This window comes from Sorex fumeus, unplaced genomic scaffold, assembly GCF_029834395.1.
Source record: "Sorex fumeus unplaced genomic scaffold, SorFum_2.1 ptg000044l, whole genome shotgun sequence".
Lineage (NCBI taxonomy): Eukaryota > Metazoa > Chordata > Mammalia > Eulipotyphla > Soricidae > Sorex > Sorex fumeus.
This window is the reverse complement of record NW_026606101.1, coordinates 5,257,501-5,278,004: the sequence shown is the minus strand read 5'-3', so window position 1 is coordinate 5,278,004 and position 20,504 is coordinate 5,257,501. Positions and strand designations below refer to the sequence as shown.

The following is a 20,504-nucleotide window of genomic DNA, read 5'->3' as shown; positions in this document are numbered from 1 at the left end:
TCTCCCGGGGGTAAGGCTGGAGGGGCCCCAGTCAGGCCATGACACCTGCATCCTGAGGAGCTCCGGGGAGCAGTCGTCCCGATTCCCCTGCATCTCCCATGGGATGATCTGATCTTTCTCTAGGGAGACAGGCACTCGCTACACATCACTGGCGACTCAGAAACAGCAAAGGCAGATGGCTCATGTCCAACAGCTGTGCAACACATGACACTGGTCATTCCTATCCACTGCACCAACAAACCTACAAGTCGTAATTATCACGGAGGCTGGGTTTTCCCTCAGTTTGCACTGGGCCACTCCTGCACCCGTCCACATACTATGGTACTGAGGAGAGAGGAGAGGGAGGAAAGATTTGGCTGAAATTCGTTATTTTAGGCATTTGCGGTGATGAACCCAACACAAGGCTTTCCTAGGTGCCGATGACTCTGCTTTCCCCAGCGCCTGTTTCACCGAAGGCGATTCAGTGGGTCTTCTAGGCCCCTAAATGATACCGTGAGGCTGATGTGCTCCTTCAGGTGGCAGGGTGGGGCAGGGGTGGAGGGAAACAGGCCTGTCTCAGCGTTGACCGCTGACTCCTGAAAGCTGCACCATCTTCTGGAGTATCCAGTAGGCAGACTGGACACCAGGGTCCCTTTGCCCCATACCCAAGCCTCAGTGACATGAGGCCGCTTGTGACAATCACATGCAAACACCAGCCCAATGCACCGGCTGGTTGTGCGTCTGCCCTCTTACGAGGAAGGAGAATCTACTGGGTCTGAGTCAGGAGGAAAACTAGGCCTCTACCACTTCCTCTGCAGGCCCCTTAGTCGAACTGGCCATCTACGAAGCTCGTCCTACATCCTTCTTTGAAATACAATCGCCGCTGTGCCCTCCTCCAGGGGAGCCTCTGCTCACCCACCAGCGCTCACGAGGCTGGGTCTCCTCCCCGAGACTTTCCTGCTGGCTTCTGCAGTAACACCCGAGACAGCCCTCCTGCAGTGTGAGGAGTGATGCTTCCCAGAGTCAAGGAAGACCACAAAGCTTTTCAGAAACTTCAGCTTCTATGGCATTCCTAGGTTTGGGGGTGAGGGGCCTGTTCCCATCCCAGCCACAGTCCACAAGGATGCAGAGCACACCCCCTTCATCAGCTCCACTAACCCCCATCAAACAAGGCCCCCAGAGGGCACCCCACACAAATGGGGCACCCAGGAGGGGCCTGGGGGCTCTCACAGACCACACACAGGGCACTTACACGATGCCCAGGCAGCAGGGGGAGTTTACATGCCACTGAACCCCTCAAATACAAACTGGGTTTTCAGTCTTTTTTTTTTTTTTGCTTGTTTAAATCCAGGATCAAGACCACAGACAATTTATTATGTAAGACATGGGGTGAAGAATGATCAAGAAAAGTTATGGCTGTGAGTGACATGGAATTAGATGAAAAGGCTCAAAGTTTGCTGAAGAGTTTAAATTTGGCTTTTGCTCTTGGTAATGTCAAAATAATCATAAGAAGCACTTATGCCTTACAGAGCAAATAATCCAGAGTGTCATTTTCATTTTGCAAACAGGGACACAATAGCAGTCAATTATAAGCCTAAACACCCAGAAAGTTAACATACAGGTTCAATAAGATATAACAAGGGGTTTAGCATGCTGGTGGGTTTTTTAAATCAGATCCATATTGAACCCTGTGACCTACTGGAGGTTCTAAGCGGAACCTGGGAAAAGCAGCTTTTCCATACAAAACAACAACAGGACAACGAAGAACCCAGGCTCTGCTGGGTGTCTATAATACTCTTTTGCAGTAAGGCTTTCAAGATACATGAATTTTTATAGCATTTGTATTTTAAGGATTTAGGGCAAATACATTTTTTCTTCTACTTAATAAAAAGAAAATTAGTACTTAAAAGGTTCAAAAATATATCGATCGAGTGATTTTTTTTACATAAATAAATTATATTGATTTTTTTCCTTTTTTTTTTCTTTTTTTCTTTTTTTTTTTTAGGATTTAACAGCTGAAAAAACCTTTCTGCTTCCACTGGAGGCAAAACTGAACAAAAATGTTAGTTAAATAGAGAAAGCAGCATTTCTAAGAAATCTGTTGTCAGCATTATAGAACATCTACGCCACAAAGATGTCATTAAATAGGATTTGTTCAATCACGGGATTCTTAAATGATCTGCTCTCGAAGTTCTGATTTGTATTTCTGATTCATAAAACCGGGGCTCCACTTTTTTGGAAAATACACTGATTTTTCTCGGTCACGATTTAACAGACTTCTTTGAGATGCTCATTTTTAACATTTACATAATTTATAATTCCAAATGTATAAAAGACAATGACAAAGCATCATAAATAAATAATGGAAACTGAAATAGTTATGTCAAACTTTTGGACCTTTCGATAAATTAGCAAAACTGTAACAGAAAAAAAGTAAAAAAAAAAAATACAGTAAATTGTGACAACAAAAAGTGAAGCCGGTCCTAGGAACGCTTCCAACGTTTCTAATGTCCTGCACAGTCCTGTGACAGCCCCCAGGACTCGGCCCTGAGCTGGTCTCGGGTCTCACAGCCTCGAATGTCAGTTTAGACTGGACTCGGGGAGGGAGAGAACGTGAGGGGAGGTGGAAGAAAGTGGGTGAGCGTGGATGCGATCATCTGAAATTCGGGCCCAACTGGATCAACAGAGGCAGGAAATGGAGGATAGGAGAAACTTCACAGTTGCCTTAAGAGAAGGGGGCACACATGTTTTTTTGATAAGCTCCAATAACTCCTGACAGAAGGACTCAGCGAGGGTCCAAAGGGCGAGCGACTTACTTTCCTGCAGGGCCCAGAAGGAGCCCCACTCTTGCTGAGGGAAGATAGGAAAGAAAAACCTGCTAGGCCCAGGTAGAGGGGCAGGTGAGGGCAGGTGCTGGCCCGGTGCTGGTCAGCTCTGCAGCCTAACCCCCGTGGCACGCAGAGCTCCACTGTGTAAAGCTTTCTCCTACCAAAGGTGACCTGATTGCAGAGATGGGTAATGCACGGGTAGAAAATGTCTATTCGGTATTTCTTCTTGCTGCGGTGGGTGGGGTGGGTGGTGGGGGTTGAAAAAAAAATGTGAAGGGGGAAAATCATGTTACTACCAGCGAGATTTTGTTTTAGAAAGAAAGGAATAATATATGCATTTCAACCATTAGTTATATACTCTGTCTATACTACTCGTTTAGTAATCATGATAAAATAGGGAACTATTTCAACTGAAAAAATATGCACCAGCACTTTCTTTGTCTGTGCTTTTTAGTTTCCCCTGTTCGTTCGTCCTGTTGAACACAGCTCATGGAAAAAGAGAGCTACTCTTTGTCCGTTTTCAGCCTGCAGAGGCAAATCCCTAGATAGCTTCCTTTTGCCATTTTATTATTTTTTTTCCCCTCTCCTCGAGCGGGAAACTTGGAAGAGAAGGTGGGGAGGGCATGTCACCAAGTACTGTATTAGCTACGATCGCTGGAATGAACAACTGGATAACAGAATGAGAATCCTGTGCCTCCTAGACCAGGTCGACACTTGGCTAATGAAGTGGCAAGACCCTGCGACTATTAACGTCTGTTACCATAGTTCTCAACAGGAAACCAGGTGGATAATCGTTACTGATGGGAACACAGGTTTGGATGAAGGTGAAGTGAGGGAAGTAACAAACCGCTATGGGATAAGAAACTTACAAGTCACAATGATTTCTTAAATGAAAAAGTTTCTAATTGGTGTCACTGTTGGAGTCCTTGGGGCCCCCTTCCCTGGCCTGGCACGCGTGTTCTCGATCCGGGGGGGCGGGGGCCCTGGACTCGGGGCCGTTGGGGTCACTGCCCGCCTCCTTTTCGGACGCAGAAGCAGGTTCGGGGGTGGGGTGGTCCCCTTTCGTTTTCTTCTTCTTCCTCTTCTGGCTCTCTAGACCGACGATCTCCGAGTGTCTGGCCTGCTGCATGGCTGGCAGGGCCATGCCCATGCCAGGGGACAGGAACATGGACGGGTAGATGAGTCCGGGGGACACGCCCGGGAGGAGGAACGGGTTAAAAGCCACAGGACTACTGGTAGTTATTGCGGGTTCCGACTGATCAGAAAACGGGCCAGGGCCGGGCTTGTCTGCGGCCAGCGCGTCCGTGCTCACGTCGTGACCGGCCGGCTTGTCCTCGGCGGCCTTCTCTGCGGCGGCCGGGCCACTTTTCGTTGTGCTTGACAGAGGTGCCGCCGCCGCCGGCCCGGCCGAGGAGCAGGTGGGGGCCATGGGCGCGTTGAGGAGCCCCCCGACGCCGAACATCTGGGGCACGGCGGCCATGCCCGGCAGCATCATGGGCAGCATGCTCAGCGTGCTCTTGACCTCCTCGCCGGTGGGCATGGCGGCAAAGCCCGCCGGGAAGCCCACCAGCCCCGTGAGCGGGATGCCAGGCATGTTCCGCATGTTCTGCAGCGCCACCAGGTCCATGCCGGCGATGAGCCCGTTCATGAACAGGGGCCCCATCCCCGAGGCCGAGTCCGCCACCATGGCCGGAGCCTTCAGGAGCTCGCTCCGTGGCCGCCGCCCCCTCCGGCGTGGGCCTGCGTCCCGAAGAGCCGGCTCCGGCAGGGAGTGGTTGAACTTGTTTTCTGGGAGAAAGCCCTGGAAAAGGACAGAGAAACACAAGGTGCTGAGAGGGGGCCGCAGACGGGGTGGCGGGAAATGGGACTGTCCGGGGACGCTGCCGGGGGCACTGCACTGGCCGGGCCTGGCCCTGGTCCACCAAGGATCCCCGGGTTCCTGCAGACTCGCCCCAGGGCCGGCCAACTCTCCTGGCTTGCTGCACCACAACCTCTTCCTCCTGGAGGGCCTGGGACCGCCTGCCCGACACCTGCTTGGCTATTCCAAGACACAGCAGCCGGCCGCCAAGGGAGCTGGACACTCAAGGAGGAGGTGCAGGTCTCAGTCGAGCCCTCGTGGCCATGATCCCCTGACCGGCCCTCTGCACTCCCTTCTCACTCCCTTGTTTGTTTTTGGTGGCGGGCACGTGGGGCCACACCCGGCCATGTTCAGTGCTCACTCCTGGAGGTACTCAGGGGACCATATGGGATGCTGGGGATTGAACCAAAGTTGGCCACGGTGTGCAAGGCAAGTGCCCTAGCCGTGGTACTACCTCCCTGGCACCACCCACGGAGCTTTTACTCGAAGCAACAAGCAGAGCAGGTTTTGGAGTAGACAGGCCCGAGTATCGACTGAGCTCAAAAATCCCCTGGCGGATGCCTCCACCAAGTCAGCTGACCTCTCAGCCTTCTAAGGGACGAAGGTCCTTAGCCTTGCCGGGACACTGAAAGATATGACGACGACGACGTGACAGGACTCAGGAACCCTCGAGTCTGCTGGGAAAGGAAGGCTTCCTTTCCCAAGGGGGACAATCTTGTGTCCCTCTGCTCCCTGGTTTCCTCTGCGGGGGGCCTCCTGGGTTCCACGTGGACTGGACAGTGGCCACCTGGGCCTTAGCACTGCACCTGTTCAAGGGTCAGCTGGTTTAGTTACAGAGAGACCAGGAGGCTAATGGACTTGGTCAGCAGGCGGCGTGGAGGGGAATGTGCTGCCTGGGGTGGGCTCGCTGAGGGCGACACGCCCCACCCTCGTGATGGGCTCAGGAGCTTCAGGGAGGGAGAACTTGCTCGCTGGGACCCTACCGCCTGCTTATGAGTCCCGCAGCTGCCCATCACCCAGACTCTAGATGCCCAGGCCCAGAAAAAGTCTCTCCAGGGAGGAAACCGTTTCCACAGGAGAGGTTTCTGCCAGGACTCACCCAGCGGGACTGCACACACTTTTCTACTCCCCACGGATCAAGCCCGGCACCACGTGGCCACAATACTTGGGAGGCTGGGGGGACGCGTGTCTGCTGCTCAGCAGCTCGTGTTCAAAGCACAGGGAGTACCCAGGGCAGTCCTGGGGAGTGAGCTCCACGACCCACCTGGTGCTCTCCCTGCCTTTCTGGGCAACTGGGAGCACTGAAGAGGCTGAAGCAACTCTGACTGGCTTCCAGGGACCTGCCGGAGCCTCAGGCCCCCACGGGGGCTGGGACGTGGAGCAAGACAGGAGGTGCAGCCACACTGGGAGAAACCAGAGCCCTCTGGGCCCCCACACCCACCTCCATCAGGAGTCCTAGAGAGGATCTGCCCAGAGGCACAGCTGGGCAAGGCCAGAACAGGCTGGAGTTCAGGCCCCGCGGCCCCCTCGCCACGTGACACTGGCCTCCCAATCTGGCTTGGTAACTGCTCACTCAAGCTCTGGGGACCATCACCCAGGAACAACTCTGGCCTGGCTCCTGGTCCCAGAGAGAGACAGCAGGACTCCATGCACGGGCGGCCAGGGGCAGTGCATGTCTTTCTTGAGCCCACCCATCAACACTAACTGCCTCAATTCGGAGCCTCTGTGCAGTTTCAAGCCCCTGCTGGGTACCCCACACTTCCACCCAGGGCCTGGCAGAGGCGACCACAAACCAACTGCAGTGCTTTTAAGCAGCCCACAAACTTCCCTCCTAAACCTCCCCAAAACTGCAGTGGGAGTGTGAAGTCAGTCTCAACAGGCTCTCTGCTGGGACGAAAACAAACCCAGGAACCATGCTTCTGTCTTTCTCTCGAACCATCTGCAGGGAATTGCATGTGCTATTGGACAGATGTGGCATCCAGCTCCTGGGGGCACTCGGGTTGGGGCTGGAGAGCCCACTCAAGACCAGCCCAGCCTGCCTTTCAGGGGACCAAGTTCAAGCCACATGCCCCAGGCAGCAGGAGGCCGAGAAATGTCCCACCCTGTCTGTGCCGAGACCCACTGAGAAAGGCCAAATGCTGCCCTTTCAGAGCTGGGAGCGCGCCGACTGCCTTCTCGCTCCCCTTCAGAACAGGAGGGCAGGAGAAGGCCCCGGAGGTGCAGAGTCCTTTTTTCATTCACAGCAAAGAGGCCCTGGCAGAGGAAGTCAGCTCTCACCACTTCCTGCCCAGGGTAGGGGAGGGAGCTACTCCAGCCTCCCAGCTGGTGCCCACCCTGGTTAGGTGCCCCTTCCAGCTACTCGACGACCACACACAGTGGCCCAGTCAGACTTTGGCAGCTCTCCCTGGTGGTAATTATACCCTGGGAGCTAATCCGCTTCCTTTTCCAGGAGAGCCTGGGGCCAGGGTACCAACAGCAAGGACACGGAGAGTCAGACAGTCAAACAACAGAGGAGGCACAGCTGCTCTTTCCAGACAATTCCGTGGGCACTGCAGCCCGTGACGGTCATCTTCACGGGAGCACTAGCAGCATCCACCCCAGAGTCTGCGCACTCTAACTCAAGATCAAGTCCAGTGCATGGATGGAGAAGCGGGCGGAGCCCTTTCCCTCACTCCTCTCAGGAAGGTTAATCAGCCTCGCCAACAAATATTCACTGAGCAAGGCGAGATCCAACCAAAACCTGTGTGTGGGATACCGGTTTAAGATCCTAAAAACAGGGCCGGAGAGAGTATACAGCGAGGAAGGCACTGACCTTGCATGCAGCAGATCTAGGTTCAATCCCTGGGGCCACATATGCCCTCCCGCACCAAGCTAGGAGTGAACCCCACCCCCCAAAGAATCCTGCCTTTTGCTTTTGGGCCACCCCTGGCAGCACCCAGGGGCTACTCCTGGCTCTGTGCTCAGGGTATGCTCCTGGAGGATCTCAGGGGACCATCGGGCGTGTGGGGATTGAACCCGGGTAGGACCTATGCAAGGGAAGTGCCCTCCCCACTGTCCTCCCTCTCTGGCCCGTTCTGTTGTCCGTTTCTTGGAAGCTTACTGTTAAGGACTGACCGCGATGGTCTCAGCAGTTGTGAGCGCCTGCTCCCAGGGTAGCACAGCCTGCCATGCTAGGTGGGGGCGCTCCCCTGGGGCCCGTACAGAGTCTTAGCTCATATACCCAGGGCTGGGTCGCTCAGGAAAGGAGAGAGCAGCATAGCCTAGGGGACTCTCTAAGTTAGGGTGCTGTAGGCCGGCCCCACAGAGGGAGACCAATCAGCCCTGAGTCAGTGAGACCAATGCACTCTCGCAGCTTCTGCCTTTCTACAGGAACGGGCCCCTGGAGGAGGGTGTAGGTCCACCATGGGCAAGAGGTGGGTGGATACTGCAGGAGCGGTGAGGTAGTGGGCTTTTCACTGTGGGACCTGGCACCTGCAGGGGAGCGAGAAGCACGCGTTTCCAGAGAACTCCAGGGAAGTTGTTGAAATGGAGAAAGAAACGAGAAGTCCTTTCTCCTGTTTGGCCAAGTCTCCAAGGCCAGAGCTCAGACTACAACAGAATAGGGCCGGGAGGTCCCTGCTGTACGACTCAAGAGAAACGTCTGTGCTCAGATGAAAGGACAGCGGGGCAGCAGCTTGAAGAAAAGGGGCGGGAGCGAGAGTTCTGTGTGGGCGCGTTTTCCCTCCGAGCTAGCCCGGAGCCCTGCCCAGGTTGTGGCCCTGGGCGGCCCTCCCGGAGCCGCCGTGGTGCTGCCGTGGTGCTGCGCAGCTGCGGCTGAGAAGTCGTCGGTGAGCTCTGCACAGCAGGACCCCACAGCCTGTCCTCACTCGGAGGAGGAGGAGGAGGAATCAAGCAGCTGGGTTTGGAGAGGTCAAGGCGAACCCCCATGCAGGGAAGAGGACAGGAAGAAGGGAACGCGTCCCCAGGCTGGCGCGAGTTGCAGGCTCCCTAAAGTCCACCCTGTGGCTTCACAGTCCAGCCCAGAAGAGCCACGGCCCTACAGGGTGCTTTGCAGACGCCCTGCCTGGGCAGAAGGGACGCCTGGAAGGTAAATGTTAACAGACCCAAGGCCAACGCACTTTCCGTGGAAATGTTGTTACCGCCCCCTAGAGGTCGTACACTTTCTAGCCGGGGGTTTGCACTCATCTGTAAACTATAATTAACTCAGATTTGTTACACTCGAAGTATTTTGCAGATGTCTTTGAAGTTTCTTCCAGGCGCATGATTCTATAATAGGAAAAGGGCCGAGCTCGGGCTCAGCTGTTTCCCATTGCCAGTGAGGATGGACTTGGAGGAAATGTCTTAAAACGGTAGCCAGAAAGACCAAGGTTAGAAATGAAACTTCCTCAAACTGGTTTGTTAAACACTCGAAACGGAAGCTTGACAAGTGCTATCTTTCCCCTGTAATGCTCTTACAACGAGGGTGGGAAATTCAACTTAGGGAACGACTGGACCCGAGTACAAATAGCTTTGGCGGAAAAGGTCTAAGACCCATGACCAGGGGATGCCATATGCTGAAGGTGTCCCCAGTCTACCTTCCCCTGGCCTGGCCTGTCCACTTGGTGCCCAGTCGCCGTGTCCCTGGGGTGGGGGTCGGGGGCACATCCCTCTCCCTTACCCTCAGTCCTGGCTCCTTGGGGACAGCAGGAACCCTCTCTTCCCCACTCAGGGAGCTGACGTCTAATTTTCCAGGTTCCTTACAGCGTGGTCTCCTCTGCTTTGGTTTGTCTGAAAAATTCTAGGAGGCAAATGGAAACCAGTATTACGAAACAGGGTCACAGCATCCTCTGACGAGAGCGGGGCTTGTGGTCCAGGCTGCAGCTGCCTCGTCCACGCCCTCAGCAAGGCTCTCTGGGCAGCAGCATTTCTGCAGCGAGCAGAACAGGCTGCGTGGGCCTGCTGGCTGCCCTGACCTTCTCCGGGGCGCTGAGGTCTCCCAGTCCCCAGCGCCATTTCCCCTTCTCTTTCCCCTGTGACCTGACTACTGAGCTGTCCCACAGCTGTAGACACACTCTCCTTTTCTGGTGGGCCCCAAGCTGTCACGTCTCATTGATAAGTTGTCCCCAGGGCAATGATGGTAGCAGGGACGAGGGCAAATGACGAGGAGAACACCAAGAAAAGCCATCGGGGCCCAGGAGACTGCCCCCGGGAGACGCCAGACAGAGGCGGTGAGAGGCCTGGAGAGGTCCCAAGGCAGCAGCTGTCACCCAGAGGGACAGAGACCCTCCTCGCTGCAAAGCAGGAACGACAGAGCATGGGGTTGTCTGCATGAAAGCGGAGAGCGCGTGTGCAAACGGAAGGTCTGCTCCGTGCGCTCATGCTGGTATTTTATGGTGGTCCAGGGAGGAAGGGCTGAGCTTAGGCCAGGTCTGTCTTGAGACTCCACTCGTCTATTCTGTGCCCGCATTCTGCCAGGGGCTCTCAGTTCTGATCCCGAAACATTTCACCAGCGTGAAGGATTTTCCTCCTGAACCGTATAACAATATTCTCAACAATATCCTCCTGGACTCCCTCAGCACGGTCCCCATCGACAGGGGGCACCAAGTTCTCTGGAAAGAAGCGCAGCCGCGGCCACCCCCACGAACACTTACTGCTCCGAATCCGGGGGCTTCCAGAGAGTAGTCGGCCTGCTGCCTCAGCCAGTCCAGCAGACTCTTGCTGGGAATGGGCTTCTCGGCCTGGGCACTGGGGGCCGGGGCTGGCTCAGGGGCCAAGGAGGCAGGCACGGGACCCTCAGCGTGGGAGGCGCTCAAGGGGGCCTGTGCAGGGTCTTCGTGGACTTCCTGCATGAAGGAAACACAAAGAAGCGCACTCAATCATGACAGAACGAACTATTGCTTCTAAAAAAGGCCACAGTGGTGGTCTCGGAATCTTTCCATCCACTCGCACCCTATTATTACTCTGCAGGGGCGCCTGATTAAGAATCCTACACAAACCACTGAGCCACACATGTCAGCACTTAAGCGCGCTGGGTGTTCTCCTCACCTGCACACGCCCCTTCCCTTCTCGCCTCCGGGCAGAGGCTAATTCCACCCCATCTGCTCAGGCTCCAAGCACCCCTCTTTGCCACCACCACTAACCGTCCCGGAAACACTGGCTGCCTGCCTCCGCGCCTCCCCAAGACACTCCGCTCACAGCCTTGAGCACAAGGGAAAACACCACTCTGTAGTTTACTTACCTCTTCTCACTCTCCTGTTCAAACACCTATCTTACTCAACTCTGGACCGCCGATGCCCGTAATGGGCCGACGGACAAAGCACAATGTCGGCACTAAGCAAATTAAACTTTTGCAGAAGTTTGCAGGATTAGGCAGGGAAAGAACCTGCCATTTTAGTGTTCCAAATGACATACAGTACAGCTTAGTAATTGAGCTCCCAGGCTCTAAGAGATCAGAGGATGTGGCTTGGATCCTACCTGGCCACTTATCTGTAGCATAATCTTGAGCAAATTATTTTTAAGATTTTAAATCTCACTTTGCTCATCGATAGTAACAGCACCCATTTTCATAGGGTTGTTGGAAGCAGACGGGATCAGCTTGTAAAATTCTGAATACAATGCCTGGCAGATAAAACTAAGCATTCAATGTTTTGGCGGTGGGTGGGTGGGGCACACTGGTGATGCTCAGGGTTATTCCTGGCTCTGCACTCCTGGTTCGGCACCCCGGTGCTCAGGGGTGATTGAACCCGGGTTAGCAGTGTGCAAGACAAGCACAGTACTATTTCTCAAGCTCCACGGACTCAATAGTTTTGTTGAATGTTTACTCAACATTTTCTGATTAAAAAATAAGTAAACAAAACCCCAAAACATAATTTCTGTTTTGGAGCTAAGTCAAGAGTTTCCTAAGTTTATTTGGACAACCACCGAATTAAAAAAAAAAAAAACCAACAATAAACCAAGTAGTGTCCCCTGGAAATCTACCTTCTTTAAGTGAACCACAGAGAGTGGCATTGCACCCTCCACTCCCAGGGCGCAGTATCCCCCACTGGTCTAAGGGGATCTCTTCCTGGCCAGGTGTACAATTTTTGATCTTTCCCGTTATTTAATCTCCTCCGCGTTTAGAGGCTTTCAGTTGAGTGCTTCTAAAACCAGAACTGTCCAACCACAGTCAATACCACCGTCCCACTGGACAGAGGAGTAAAGTGAGACTCGGTGTAGCCAGGAGTGACCCCTGGCCCTTCTCCTAAGCCCCAGGGCCAGGATGGCTAAGCCGGCAACAACGCCCAAACTTGCACCTGCCACCCAGCTTCAATACCAGGCACCAGTCTCTTAAACCCTGGAGAATCCAGGCTGTTTCTATTGGAAGGGTCAGCCCCCCCTGGCTTGGTTCTCTGGGCTGCATGTAGATTTACGGGCTTTCTTCCTTTTCTTTTTTTTGTTTTTGGGCCACACCTGGTGATGTTCAGGATTTATTACTGGCACTGCACTCAGGGATCACTCCTGACTGGGCTTGGGGGACCATAAGGGAAGCCAGGGATTGAACTGAGGTTCAATACATGCCTTTGAGAAGACTACAGGTATCTTGTAAGGAGAAAAGAGGGGTGGGGAAAGAAAAGACCCCCAAACATAAAGTTGGGAGGAAGAAGGGCTCGCTGGTCACTGACTGAATGGCCTCGCATACCCACCAAGATTCCTGCCTGGAGTGTTTGCTCCTTCAGAAGGATGAGGTCCATCCCTCCCTCGACATGTCTCCGCCTCCCTCTCCGCCTCCGCAGGGCAGCGTCGTCTCTTCTGAGGCTTCCGTTGACAATCTGCCCCGTCACAGGGTGGATGAGGCCGGCTTGGAGAATCCCAGATAAGTCCATGCCAAGGGCTCCTTGAAGTGAACTGATGGCCCCTATCTTCGGGGTGCTGGCACTCACTGGGAAAGGAGATGTGCCTCCTGGGGATCCCTCTGACGTGCAGGAGAGGTCGATGGCCGACTCCCCATGCCAGCCGTTGAGGATGATGGGGGGGTGTCCGTGGGTAGCAGAGAACTGTTCCAGGCTCCGGCCCTTTGCATCCCTGTCCACGTCAAACTCATAAGGACGCCTGTGCTTTTGTTCTTCCTTTGTGAATCCTGGACTCAGGAAGTTCTCCTGTAAATAGAGACAAGGCAAGAGGTTGAAAGCCAGCTCCTTCTCTACTCTTTAATTTCCTACGCTACCATGATTTCTAATCAGCTTCTTACTAGTTGCTCTAACTCAAGATTTCTCAAACTTAAGGACCAAATCACTTGGCTAGCAGGTTCCACTTCAGCGGACTTGAGAATCTGCATTTCTAACAAGATTCCAGATGCTGCTGAAGCCTCGAGTCCATCGACTGCATTTGGAATCACAAGATGATAATTTAGAGGATCTCAACCTCAGCTGGACACTGACATCATTGGAGATTAGAAGGAAAAATTCAATACTCAGCCCGCAAATCACAACAAGTGAATCAGAATCAGTAGCTTTTCGGGGGATACCAGTATCAGAGAGTCTAACAGTGTATCTCAAATTACACTTGTTGGGTCGGAGAGACGACGCAGGTGTTAAGGCACTTGCCTTGAACGCCGTCCATCTGGTTCAATCCCCGGCACCACATATGGTCCTCTGAGCAAAGCCAGGAGTGATTCCTGAGTGTCGAGCCATGAGTAGCCCCTGGGTACTTGCGGGTATGTCCCCCAAACAAAAACCAAAAGGAAGTTTCGGGGTTCTGTTTCAGGGCTACACCCAGCAGTTCAGTGGGAATGGCAACTCCTGGCTCGGGGGTCGCTCCCAGTGTTGCTGAGACTGAACCAGGGGCTCCCATCTGCAAAACATATGCTCCAGCCTTCTGAGCCATCTCCCTGGCCCTACACAAAGAGTCTTAGACTCACAACGCATTCCAACTGTGATTTTCTTAACTCCCCTCAGCTGGCACTGTGCTCGCAGACCTCCACATGCTGAACGCTAATCCATCCCTGCCTCATTCCCCTGATATATTAGTCATGAGTCCAGCCTGCCAATTCCACCCCGCTCCCCTTCTTTGCGTTCACTCTGCCAATAACCTCTTCAGGAACCTGATCTCTTCATCAGACCACCATGTGGACTGCAGCCGCTGAGGCCCGCTTCCCTCCTCAGCCTTGTCTCGCGTGAACCCTCGGAGCACTGCCTGCTGAGCTGCAGAACCCCGCTTTCACCATCTACCTGCTCCAAGGCCTTTTGGTTTGTTTGTGTTTGGGGCGCCACCTGGCAGTGAGCAGGGTTCAGCTCGGTGCTGGGGACTGGACTGGGTGTCTGTCGCATGCAAGGAAAATACCTTAACCTCTGTACTCTCTTGCTGACCCTGCTCCAAACTTTTTTTTTTCCTTTTTGGGTCAAACCCGGTGATGCACAAGGGTTACTCCTGGCTTTGCACTCAGGAATTATTCCTGAAAGTGCTCAGGGGACCATATGGGATGCTGGGAATCGAACCTGGGTTGGCCACATGGCAAGGCAAACACCCTACCTGCTGTGCTATTGCTCCAGACCTCATTGCTCCAAACTTTTATTTTATTTTATCATTTTTTTTTATTAGTGAAACACCATGAAGTATACTTATAGACTCACAAATTTTTGTGCTTGGGTTTCAGTTATACAATGATCAAGTACCCATCCCTCCACCAGTGCCCATCCTCCCCCACCACGGGTCCTATCATCCCTCCGACCCCCCATCCTACCCCCCCTCCCCCGTCCCACCCTGCCGCTGTGGCAGGGCATTCCTCCCTGTTCTCTCTCTCTTCTTTTGGGTACTGTGTTTTGCCAGAGAGGCATTGAGTGGCAGTCATGTTTGGTCTATAGACCACTTTTAGCATGTCTCTCCCACCCTGGGAGGGTCTTCACAACACCCTTTATTTGGTGCTCTCTTCTCTATCTGAGCTTCCTTCTCACCTAGCACATGTGGCTGGCCTTCAAGTCATGGAGCAAAATTCCTGGTACTAATCTGAGCCCTTCCTGGGTGTTAGTCTCCCGTTTTGTTGCTTTATGTTCCCCAGATGAATGCAATCTTTCTGTGTCTATCCCGCTCTTTCTGACTCATTTCGCTTAACATGATACTTTCCATGTAGTACCACTTGTATGTAAATTTCATAACTTCATCTTTTCTAACAGCTACATAGTACTCCATTGTGTAAATGTACCAAAGCTTCTTTAACCAGTCATCTGTTCTCGGGCACTCAGGTTTTTTCCAGATTTTGGCTATTGTAAAGAGTGCTGCAATGAACAAACAATTGCAGATGTCACTTCGACTATACATTTTTGCCTCTCTGGGATATATTCCCAGGAGTGCTATAGCTGGGTCAAATGGGAGATCGAATTCTAATTTTTTGAGAATCGTCCATACTGTTTTCCAAAAGGGTTGGACCAGCCTGCATTCCCACCAGCAGTGAAGGAGGGTCCCTTTCTCGCCACATCCACGCCAGCACCTGTTGCTTTTGTTCTTGTGGATGTGGGCCAGTCTCTGTGGTGTGAAATGATATCTCATTGTTGTTTTGATCTGCATCTCTCTGATGATTAGTGATGTAGAGCATTTTCTCATGTGCCTTTTTGCCATTCGGATTTCTTCTTTGCGAAAGTTTCTGTTCATTTCCTCGCCCCATTTTTTGATGGGGTTGGGTGATTTCTTCTTGTGTAGTTTAACCAGTACCTTGTATATCCTTGAAATCAACCCCTTGTCGGATGTGTATTTGGTGAATATTCTTTCCCATTCTGTAGGCTGTCTTTGTATTTTGGTCACTGTTTCTTTTGAGGTGCAGAAGCTTCTTAGTTTAAGATAGTCCCATTTGTCTATCTCTGTTTTCACTTGCTCGGCCAGTGGCGTGACGTCTTTGAAGATACCACTAACTTCAATATCGTGGAGAGTTTTGCCAACTTTGTCTTCAATAAACATTATGGATTCCGGTCTGATGTTGAGGACAGCTCTCCACTGCCCCATGGAATAAAAAAATCTAAACTCCTCAATTAGCACTACTATTGGCTTCAAAAGAAAATGCTACCTGTTCAGAAAATATTTGTTGAATGAATGACCCAGTGAGACAGGTGAAGTGTCGCATCACCCTTCTGTGTTTCTTATGCCCTCACCTTGGGGACCTGGGACGCCACAGCCGCACCACCGCTGAAGCTGTGTTCCGATGCTTCTGGCTCGGAGAGGCTGCTCCGAGAGCCGGCACTGCTGGTTAATGCAGGGGTGGGCAATGTGCCCGAGGGTTCGTACTGCTGGCTGGAGGGCCACTTCCCCTTCAACACCACGTGGCAGATATTATCTAGGCGGTTGATTATCACGCGATCCTATGGAAAAAAAAAACAAAGCTGAGCAACTCTGAGGAGTAAGTCCCACGTTACCAAATTCAAAGCCCTTGAGATCAAGAGCCAAGTTTTTTAAACCAGAAGGAGCTAATTATAAAAGAGTACACTGAAATGTACTCACTTCATAATCCTTAAGATAAATTTCACAGTCAGAACAGCGAAAATTAAAGCCAGAAGTGATGTAAATAATGGGAAAAATCTGATGCTTCTGTCTGATGGTCTCATTAGTTAAAAGCCTTATCATTAATGTTCGACTATTACACAGCTATTATCTTTGAAAGAATGGAAATATCCCCGTGTCTGAAAAAGGGGACAGTTAGTCAGAGGCACTCTAAAATGTTTGCCTGGAAGAGTCCAAGCGGAGAGTGCGTGGGGTGGGGAACGCAGGCTCTGGGAGCTACCTTTGGCCACTCGGAGAAGGAATAGAGGGTCTTCTCCTGGAGCAGCTGAGCGATGGTGGGGGCTCGAACCTCTTGGGGGTCATCCCCGTCGCCTGTGATGCCTGATGCCGAACTCTTGCTCTCCTCTTCGGAGTATTTCCCTGGGTAATCTGGGAGGAAAGGCAAACCAGGAGAAGCGTGACCTGGGAGATCAGAATAAAAATATTTAGATTCTTTCCTTCTCCCCATCCAGGAATCCCCGACGTGGCCTGAAGGTACAGGGTCTTCAGGACGATACCTGCCACTGGTCAGGGGGACCTGGGGACCATGCAGTGCTGAGGACTGCACGGGGCCCCCCTCAGCAATGCTCAGGGATTATTCCTGGCGGTACTGGGGGACCATATGGGATGCCAGAGATTGAACATGTGTCAGTTGTGTGTAAGGCAAATGCTCTACCCATGGTACTACTGCTCTGGCCCCTTTGTATGGTTCTTTTAAATGAGTGCATGGACACTAAATTCCTAATTTAAACAGTAATAATTACTGTAATTCCATTTTCTAGACAAGGCGTATTGGGGTTGGAGGAATAGTACAATGGCTAGCACAGCAAGCACCTAATTCTGGTTCTATTGCCCGGCCCATATGGTCCCCTGAACACTGCTAGGAGTAATTCCTGAGTGCAGAGTCAGGAGTAAGGTCATTGAGCATAGTTAGGTGTGGGCGCCCAAGCAAATGAAAACCTACATCAATTAGGCTACAGAAACAAATCCTACTGTGTCTCAATGAACTATATAGTATTGCGCCCGCACGGCAGAGCCTGGCAAGCTCCCCGTGGCGTATTCGATATGCCAAAAACAGTAACACTTCTTGCCTGGACCCCTATGCTGGAGGGGGAGGGGCATGCAAGGGCCTGGTGCTAGGCTCTCGCCAGGGCCCCTCCGCCTGTCCTAAGTTCTGTTCAGAGGAAGAGGTGCCGCTGTCTCATCCCTGGGCAGACATGTCCAGCGTCTGGCAGGTACCAACAAGGACCACCCCTGGCATGCAACAGCTCCAGCTCTGGGGAGCTCCCACCCGGCCCTGGCTGGAGCTGTTAGTTACTGCTTTCATTTTGATCATGCCAAGGATTAAATGGAACTAATTTTGTTCACCCTATTCTCTTGGGTCAAACTTCAAATAACTGTTGGTAAGTTCAAAGTGATTTTAACTTACTCTGACTTAGGATCTCTAATCACTGTGTTTTTATCTCTGCAGAGTCTTAAATAAAGGCTCTCAGGGTAACCCAGGCACTTAACATCCTGTGTCAGGGTGAGCTGGAAGGAGAAAGATACACCACCTGGGCCCTCACTCCCAGGGGGTACAGCAAGAACCAAAGCAAGGGAGAAAGAACAGTGCCCACTGAGAACCCACCTCAGATTCTGACAAAAGAATCATCACCAAGCAGAGAATCCTCTGGACCCTTGATGGTGCAATAACACTGTATCCCTAAGACGTACATATTTATACAATGTAAACCATTGTTACCTCAATTAAAAAAAAAAACAACCAAACAAGAAAACATTCCTTCTACTTTGAACCCCTAGATAAGACTTCCCTATGTAAAAAAGATCAAATCTGGATCAGAGAAGATACAGCAGGCGGGGCCCTTGACTTGCACACAGTGGGTGGGTGAGATCCCTGGCACTGCATATGGTCCCCTGTGCCTGGCCAGGAGTGATCTCTGAGCACAGAGCCAGGAGTAAGCCCTGGGCACCCCCCTCCCCTGCACCTCATGTGCTGGCCCCCTCTGAAGGAGAGACAGTCGTTACCTATGTTATTTTTATTCCTAGTTATTAAAAGAAAGCCAAAGATAATGCACCTACATTGTATCACAGGACTTCACTAATGTCATGAATGGCGCCACCACCATTGCTCACCTTAATGATGATAAAAAGGTATGCGCATTTGTGAAGAGTTTCTGGAAAATTCCTGGTGGACAACAGTTGCCCTGAGATCCCCAACCTGTCCCATTTATATCAGTTCGAAGTACCTCACCTAGTAGAAGAACTAATTCCCCTTGCTGCCAAATCCAGCATCTTCTGTAGAAAGCAAATTACCTGCCCAATACACACGGCGGAAGCAGCCAAGGGGCACGACTGTCTCCAACCCACCTCAGTTTTCTGGATGACTACAGTTCATTCACTACGGGCACTATTTTCAATTTGGGATTTTAGGATTTAAACAAATGCTGAACACATAAAACACTCAGCAGCGCCCCTACTCACCCCACCCTGTGAGAAATGGCTGGTCTAAAACGCCCCATAAGAATACTATGCAGCTGTTAGAAAAGATGAAATCATGAGATTTGCATATAAGTGGATGGACATAGAGAGTATCATGCTAAGTGAAATGAGCCAGAAAGAGAGGGACAGACATAGAATGAATTACTGCGCTCATGTGTGGAACGAGTAACCTAATAGGAGACTATCACCTAAGGAAAGTAGAGATAAGGGCCAGGAGGATTGCTTCATGGCTTGAAGCCAGTCTCACGTGCTGAGGGAAAGGGCAGCTTTAGAGAAGGGACCACTAAGTAAATGATGCTTGGAAGGCTCACTCGGGATGGGAGATGTGTGTTGAAAGTAGACTATGGACCAAACATTGTGGCCACTTAGTACCTGTATTGCAAACCCTAACACCCAAAAGGAGAGCATAAGAGGGAATGTGCCTGCCACAGAGGCAGGGTGGGGTGGGAAGAGGTGGGGATGGCGGGAGGGATACTGGAAACATTGGTGGTGGAGAATGGGCACTGGTGGAGGGCTGGGTACTCGATCACTGTATGACTGAAATGTAATCACGAAAGTTTGTAAGGCCGTAACTGCATCTCACGGTGATTCATTCAAAAACAAAAACAAAAAACGTCCACGACCACACACACCATACCTTGGCTATGGCAGTTTCCATCTCTCTCATAATCATCTTTGCCCTCGAAATCCATGTCTTCTGACTTGAGCTCGCTTCCTTCCGGGGGGTACGGAGGGAAACCTTTTTTGCCTTCTGCACTTTCTTTCCAAGATTCCTTCAGCAGATCAGCCTTCACTTTAAAGGGCTCCGAGGAAATGGCAGGGGGCTCGCCCTCCACTGCAGGGTGGTTGGTTTGGCCTTTGTGCAGGTCTGGGCCATAAGCCTTGGGTTTCTCCAGTTCGAACCCGTCACCGTCGAAGCCCCGTGCCCACCGCTCCACGTGCTTGCAGGGACACTGATAGGCCGCGGGAGGGAAAGCATGCTGAGGCCCTGGGCCCAGGTTGAGCACGTCCGCGCTTCCTTTCTTGGCTTCGCCGAGGGCAAAGTCACAGCTCCTGTCCCCTGGCCCCCTCACCGTGGGCTCAGGGAGATGCAGAGCCTCGGGCCTCTCCCGGAGGCCTGTGGCCAGGTCTAAGCTTTCCTCCTCGTTCTCTTCTTCCTCTTCCTCCTCATCACTGTGATTCTGACTCAAAGTCAATTTACTTTCTAAACTCTTGCTTTCTAGTAAGTCGATCAGCTGCTGCTCCGACGAGAGGTTTCTTTTGGACTCACAGACACTAAGATTGCACATGTCCACAAACCCACTTTCATTTCCTTGATCCAAGGAAGAGGAAGCGAAGCATTTGGTTTCCAGCTGCCCAATGCTCTCGGGCCGCGGCCGGCTTTCGTCACAGCAGAGATCCCCGTCCTTGGAAAGGGACATCAATAAATGCTTTCCATTTTTGATGTTCATCTGAGCCACGCCTGCTTCCAAACTGCTCATGATAGAGGACCCTGAGGTGGCGTCTGCCTCATGGCCGGCTGCCGCCTGGCAGTCCCCCTCACTGACAGCTGAGAGGGCCAGTGGGTCTTTCCTGGATTCTGTGTCAGCCCTGGGATTCTCCTGAAAAGAACCCGGCTCCCGGCCGAGGGCCTTCTTACCGTACATCATGCTCTCCAGGGACTCCGGCAGCAGACCCTCATCGTGGCTGACAGAAATGACGTCCTGGACTTTTGAAATGAGGTTCTCGCAGGTCAGGTCGGCGAGGCTGCCCCCAGCCAGCCCGAGCTCATCTCTGCCGTCGATTTTCACGAGATTCTCGGGCTCGCTTTCCAGGGCCTCCGAAGTCCTGCTCCCTGGGTTATAGGTGAGTGACTCGTA

General features: G+C 52.2%; 1 protein-coding gene across 4 annotated transcripts in view; it reads right to left on the bottom strand.

Annotated features, from left to right (window-relative positions):
* Positions 1–1,332: 1,332 nt before the first annotated feature.
* The window catches only part of CHD6 (chromodomain helicase DNA binding protein 6), a 196,248-nt gene continuing 177,076 nt past the window's right edge, over positions 1,333–20,504 (bottom strand). For 2 of the 4 annotated variants that reach the window (XM_056122088.1, XM_056122086.1), the window contains 7 exons: positions 19,283–20,504; positions 16,388–16,569; positions 15,762–15,968; positions 12,327–12,779; positions 10,296–10,487; positions 9,323–9,442; positions 1,333–4,608 (listed from right to left, as the gene is read on the bottom strand). The exon at positions 19,283–20,504 is cut by the window's right edge and continues 362 nt beyond it. In XM_056122088.1, the coding sequence (XP_055978063.1) occupies positions 3,709–4,608; positions 9,323–9,442; positions 10,296–10,487; positions 12,327–12,779; positions 15,762–15,968; positions 16,388–16,569; positions 19,283–20,504 (3,276 nt within the window). In that variant the 3' untranslated portion in view covers positions 1,333–3,708. The remainder of the gene's footprint in view (positions 4,609–9,322; positions 9,443–10,295; positions 10,488–12,326; positions 12,780–15,761; positions 15,969–16,387; positions 16,570–19,282) is intronic. The other 2 variants (XM_056122087.1, XM_056122089.1) reach the window with 2 other exon arrangements.